Genomic DNA, 6000 nt, shown 5'->3' with positions numbered 1-6000 from the left:
CACCAATACACAGCAGCACAATTCCTAATAGCCCAAGCTGCAAACAACCCAAATGTCTACAAACAGTAGAATGGATAAATTATATTGCAGTATATTCACAGAACGGGATACAACATGACAATGAGAATGAATTATCTACAACTATATGCAACATATGGATGACTCTCACGTACATAATGTGAATGACAGAAGACAGATGCCAAAGAGTATATTGCTCAATTATATGATATATAATTGTTTGGCTCAATTTATATAAAATACAAAACAGGCAAAATGAATCTATGCTGTGAGAAGTCAGGATAGTGTATACCCTTGGGGGCTTGCCTGGAAGGGAAAGTGGGGAAGGCTTCTGGGGTGTGGTCATGTTCTGTTTCTTGATCTGAGTATGTTCAGTTTTTGAGAATGCATTGAGCTGTATGTTTATGATATATGCATTTTCTATATACAGTTTAATAAAAATATTTTAAAATAAAATAAAAATACAATTGCATGCTAGAAAGAAAGTTCCTCTTTATGAGTATTGTAAAAAAAAGTTTAAGGGAACATGAGAAAGTGTCTATATATCAGTGTCAAAAAAGAGCAGTGATCTTTCTTGAGAAGTCTTCCAGTTATTCAACTATGATAAACTGTAATTATGTTTTAGAAAAACTAATTGCAATGCAACATGAATTTATCCCATAGCGGTCTACACAAAACTACCCTTAATGTGCATGTAGGAAATGAAATGAATATACCTTAACCAAATAGGAAGAAAAACAAAATACTAGGAAGTGAAACCCAATTTTCAACCATTCTTTTCAAACAGGAATCCCAAGGAATGCAGGGGTGTTGGTGGGTGAGCCTGAAAATCTAGAGTGCTGTGGATCAGTTCCATTGTTGTAGGGTCAGTTACTGAGGGGATAAGGAATCTAAGGCCTGCAGCTTATGCAAATAACAGCTTTGGGGAAACAGGTTAGAAGGCATGCATACCTCTTATAGGGTATGACTCACCTGCTCTCCCAGCAGGGAATTAATAATGAGACAACTACTACCTTTATATGTCTGTATCATTCAATGACTATATTTCTGTAACACAGGCTAGAGCTAGGCCTAATTTCCCAATTCATAAAGTTATACCTTTAAATTTAAAAATTCTGTTGCACTTAAAATACATATACCATGAGGACTTCCCAAGGGAAGAGAAAAAAGTTTTTCATGGGAATCTTTTCTGTGTCTGAAGTGCCAATGATCACAAAAACAGATATCTGCATTCCCAAGTAGATTTCCTGCCTTGATGTCAGTGCCCTGCCAGTGTTTGGACAATGAAAACTCTTCTCCCCAACCTAGAAATTTGAAAAAGTGTTTCCCAGTAGTGAGTACTTTTATGTCCCAGGATATGCTGAACTAATCAGTACTGAATTTAAAAAGTTCTTTATCCAAAAAGTGAAGCATAGGAGATGACAAGTCATCTCCTCGGGTCTTAATTCTACTATTTCCAGAGGTCTGTATGAATCATGTCACCAAACATGACTATGGCTCAAATGCTTTCTCTAAAGGCTCTTCCTATGCGTCGAATTGCATATACACTGTGGTGATGCAGGAACTTGTCTTTCCAGTGGACTGAAGGATACTTGGCTCTGTTTGCTTTCAGTTCACTCAAGCCTCAGTCTCTCATATCCATTTCCCCCTGCACAACGATTGCAGCCATCAGGCCTTCCTCGTCCCTACTATTAGATACCTGATGCATACCCAGTTGTGATTTCCAGGTGAAGACTTTCTCAGTCACTGGCTTTATAGCATTTTTCTCCATTATGCGTTTTCTGGTGTTTAATGAGATTCGATCTGTCAGTAAAGGCCTTCTGACATTCTGTACAAGCATAAGGTTTCTTTCCTGTATGAATTAGCTGATGCATACTTAGTGTGGCTTTCTGGATGAAAGCTTTCCCACATTTACTACATTCATAGTGTCTTTCTCCAGTATGAGACTTCTGATGTATATTGAGGCGTGACTTCCAGGTGAAGGTTTTCCCGCAGTCACCACATTTATAGGGTTTCTCCCTAGTGTGGATTTTCTGATGCGTTATGAGATTTGATCGGTCAGTGAAGGCCTTCCCACATTCAGCACATATATTGGGCTTCTCACCTGTGTGGATTTTCTGATGCACACGGAGTTGTGACTTCTTAGTGAAGCATTTCCCACAGTCGCTGCATTCATAAGGCTTCTCTCCAGTATGGATTCTATGATGCGCAATGAAGTGTGATTTCTGGATAAAGGCCTTCCCGCATTCAGGACAAACGTAGGGTTTCTCTCCTGTATGGATTCTCTGATGCACGCTTAGTGTTGATTTCTGGATAAAGGCTTTCCCGCAGTCCTTGCATTCATAGTGTCTCTCTCCAATATGAGATTTCTGATGTATTTTGAGGCGTGACTTCCATATGAAGGCTTTCCCACAGCCATTGCACTTATAGGGTTTCTCTCCAGTGTGAGTTTTCTGGTGTTTAATGAGATTTGACTGGTCAGTAAAAGCCTTTCCACATTCAGCACACATATAGGGTTTCTCCCCAGTATGAGTTTTCTGATGTGTGGTGAGGTTTGTCCTGTGAGTGAAGACCTTTCCACATTCTGTACATATATAGGGTTTCTCTCCGGTGTGAATTCTTTGATGCACATGGAGTTGTGACTTCTTAGTGAAGGATTTCCCGCAGTCGCTGCATTCATACGGCTTTTCTCCAGTGTGAATTCTCTGATGTGTGTTGAAATGTGATTTCTGGATGAAGGCCTTCCCACAGTCAGCGCATACATAAGGTTTCTCTCCTGTGTGGATTCTCTGATGCATCCTGAGTGCTGATTTTCTTGTGAAAGCCTTCCCACATTCATTGCATTCATAGTGTTTCTCTCCGGTATGAGTTTTCTGATGTATACTGAGGTCTGAGTTCTGGGAGAAGCCTTTTCCACATTCACTGCATTCATAAGGTTTTCTCCTGTATGAATTCTCAGATGTCTAAAGAGGTCTGATCTCTGGAAAAGGCTTTTCCACATTCACTGCATTTGTAGGGTTTCTGCCCGGTATGAATTTTTTGATGTGTAATGAGGTTTGATTTGAGGGTAAAGACTTTCCCACATTGAGTACACAGATAGGGTTTTCTGCTGTATAAACACTCAGATGTGCATCAACCTGGGGTTTCTGGGGAAGACTTTGTTGCTCTTGTCACATTCACGGGACTTTTCTCCAGCATGAATTCTCTGATGCTCAAACAGATGCGACTTCTGAGTAAAGCCTGTTACACATTCAGTACACATATAAAGCTTCTCCTCAGGATGAATTTTCTGATGGTGGGTGAGAGCTTGCTTGTGGCTGAGATGTTTTTCATAGTGATCATGTTCACAGGAATTTGCTCCTGTCTTAGCATTCTCATTCTTAGTAGAGGAAGGGCTATGGGGGAAATTATTACCATTTCCAAAAATCTTGCCAAGGTTCTTTGTTGCACTGTTTCTATTATGATTATGTGAGTTTAAAGTATGCTTCAAAATTGTGTCACAGTTATGGAGTCTTTTAATTGAAGGAACAAGCTTGGTAGTCACATGAATTATTTTTTCAATGTTTTTACGTTCATAGCCCCTCTCCTTAATCAATACTTTCACATGACTTAAAAGGTTATTCTGGTTTTCCTGATATCGCTCTAACTGGTCATTATCTTGCCACAGTGCTTCTAAAATAGAACACAATGAATCTTCTCCTATGGGTTGATCAAATCTCTCACAGTGGAAGAAAATTTCTCCAGGAATTCCCTGTTGCTGCATTTTCTCAATAGCCTCACCTAAAAAGAAAAAGAAAGAAATGAAAACGACACAAAGAACAATTAGCAGAGGCTAGAGAGGACATGTAGTTCAGACAAGATGAACACAGATAAACGGAAGAGCCCATAGAACAATACAGTAGCAATCATGCAGCAACACAACATTCTTATAGAACACTTAATAAATGCAAAACAACTATATACCATTTATGATGCACAGGGACTGTTACAAGTGCTTTACACGAAACAGCTCATTTAATCCTCACTAAACCCTATGAGGTAGCTATGATTATCAATTGTTTTACAATTGAGAAAACAGGCACAGAGAAGTCATGCAACTTGCTGAATATCGAATAGCTCAATAAGTGGGAGAGATGGGATTTGAACCCTCAGAGTCCAGTTCCACTATGTAAGAGGCCTGGATTGTGAGTAGAGTAACCAGAATAAACTGTAGCCTGTGAAGGGGAAGCCTGGCATGGAAGAAATATTTCAGAAGGTATGTTCTTAATACATATCAGCTCCACCACTTTACTAAGCTCCCTGCTTCTTCTTGCTTTTCCCTCTATACCATTATGAGTGGAGCTCTTCAAATTTAATGTGAATTTGAACATTAAATCTATATGCCTCAAACACCAATTTCTTTATATCTATAGAAAAACCAGTTGCAACACGCCATCCTGACACAGACAAACAGTAAATAGATATCTACACTCCAACTCTATAACCAGCTGCAAGTTTCTTTTTTTCTTTTTTCGTTTTTTGAACTGGAGCCTCGCTCTGCAGCCCAGGCTGGAGTGTAGTGGTGCAATCTCGGCTCACTGCAACCTCCACCTCCTGGGTTCAAGCAGTTCTCCTGCCTCAGCCTCCCAAGTAGCTGGGATTACAGGTGCCTGCCACCACACCCAGCTAATTTTTGTAGTTTTAGTAGAGACAGGGTTTCACAATGTTGGCCAGGCTGGTCTTGAACTCCTGACCTCAAGTGATCTGCCCACCTCGGGCTCCCAAAGTGCTGGGATTACAGGTGTGAGTCACTGCGCTGGCCCCAGGTGCAAGTTTCTATTGGTTCCAGGAATACATGCTTATAACAAGAAGTATAAAAGAGGAAAGGAAAAGCCTTTCTGTGGCAGAATCTGCAGGCCCTCCCCTGAGATCTATTCTCCCCGTCTTTCACAGGATTAGAACGTGGCTAGGACTTACATCCACTGGCCTCGCTGTGTTCTCACCAGTGGAATACGAGCAGAAGTGATATATGCTACTTGCAGGCCAGCCTTAAGACAGTGGGCAAATCTCCTTTATTTCCTCTTCCCTCTTCCCACTGGACTCCACAGTGACCCATCATTAACCAGGCAGGTGATAACGATGCCCCAGGAGATGTCAGAAGAGTGACTTACAACATGGTCCCTGAATGACCCATCAGGATTAGAGTTGACTTATTGAACTGGACCCATTCACCTCAGAATTATCACGTAGGGGAAGATATACATCTATATTTAGCCTCTTGTTTTGTTCCTCCATGCATATCCAAAATGTGTTGTCTTTCTAAATATTAGTTCTAATTTTGGTATACTTCTAGGGAGCTTATGTTTGCTATGAATTTGTAAAGCAGACACTGTACCATTCATATTGATACTCAGTTTGGCACAGTTTTATAACAGAAAGGACAAATACACAAAGGGTGAGAGTGTTAACATTTCATGCAGTCATCTTCCCTTTCCAAATATACTGTATGTTCTTTTGAATTCCTCTGAGCAGACACTTGAAAATTTCATCTGAAAGAGAAAAAATCTCCTCCTCTGCCTATATCCCCAAATTCAATAAATTCATTTACTAAATATTTTCTACATGCTCCACTTCAGAAAAGTGAAGAATAAGTGTGCTGGTTATCAATGTTTTGCCTCTCAGTTCCAAATTCACCCTTCCTTGCCTGCTCAACAAAACGGATCTGGCCCCATTTACCCTGATGTGATTATCACACATTGTATGCCTGTATCAAAATATCCCATGCAGGCTGGGTGCGGTGGCTCTTGTCTGTAATCCTCAGCACTTTGGGAGGCCGAGGTGGGTGGATCACTTGAGGCCAGGAGTTTGAGACATGGAAAACCCCATCTCTACTAAAGATACAAAATTAGCTGGGCATGGTGGCATGTGCCTGTAATTCCAGCACTTTGGGAGGCCGAGGCAGGCGGATCACCTGAGGTCAGGAGTTTGAGACCGGCCTGGCCA

General features: G+C 40.8%; 1 protein-coding gene across 1 annotated transcript in view; it reads right to left on the bottom strand.

The window, feature by feature from the left end:
* Positions 1-213: 213 nt before the first annotated feature.
* Positions 214-6000, bottom strand: part of ZNF41 (zinc finger protein 41) — a 37850-nt gene continuing 32063 nt past the window's right edge. The window contains 5 exon segments of the mRNA XM_017853007.1: positions 214-2959; positions 2962-3006; positions 3009-3128; positions 3131-3166; positions 3169-3798. Coding sequence (XP_017708496.1) covers positions 1758-2959; positions 2962-3006; positions 3009-3128; positions 3131-3166; positions 3169-3798 — 2033 coding nt within the window. The 3' untranslated portion in view covers positions 214-1757.

This window comes from Rhinopithecus bieti, unplaced genomic scaffold (genome assembly GCF_001698545.2).
Source record: "Rhinopithecus bieti isolate Rb0 unplaced genomic scaffold, ASM169854v2 scaffold_36486, whole genome shotgun sequence".
NCBI lineage: Eukaryota > Metazoa > Chordata > Mammalia > Primates > Cercopithecidae > Rhinopithecus > Rhinopithecus bieti.
The sequence above is the reverse complement of the archived record's forward strand: the minus strand, read 5'-3'. Positions and strand labels throughout refer to the sequence as shown.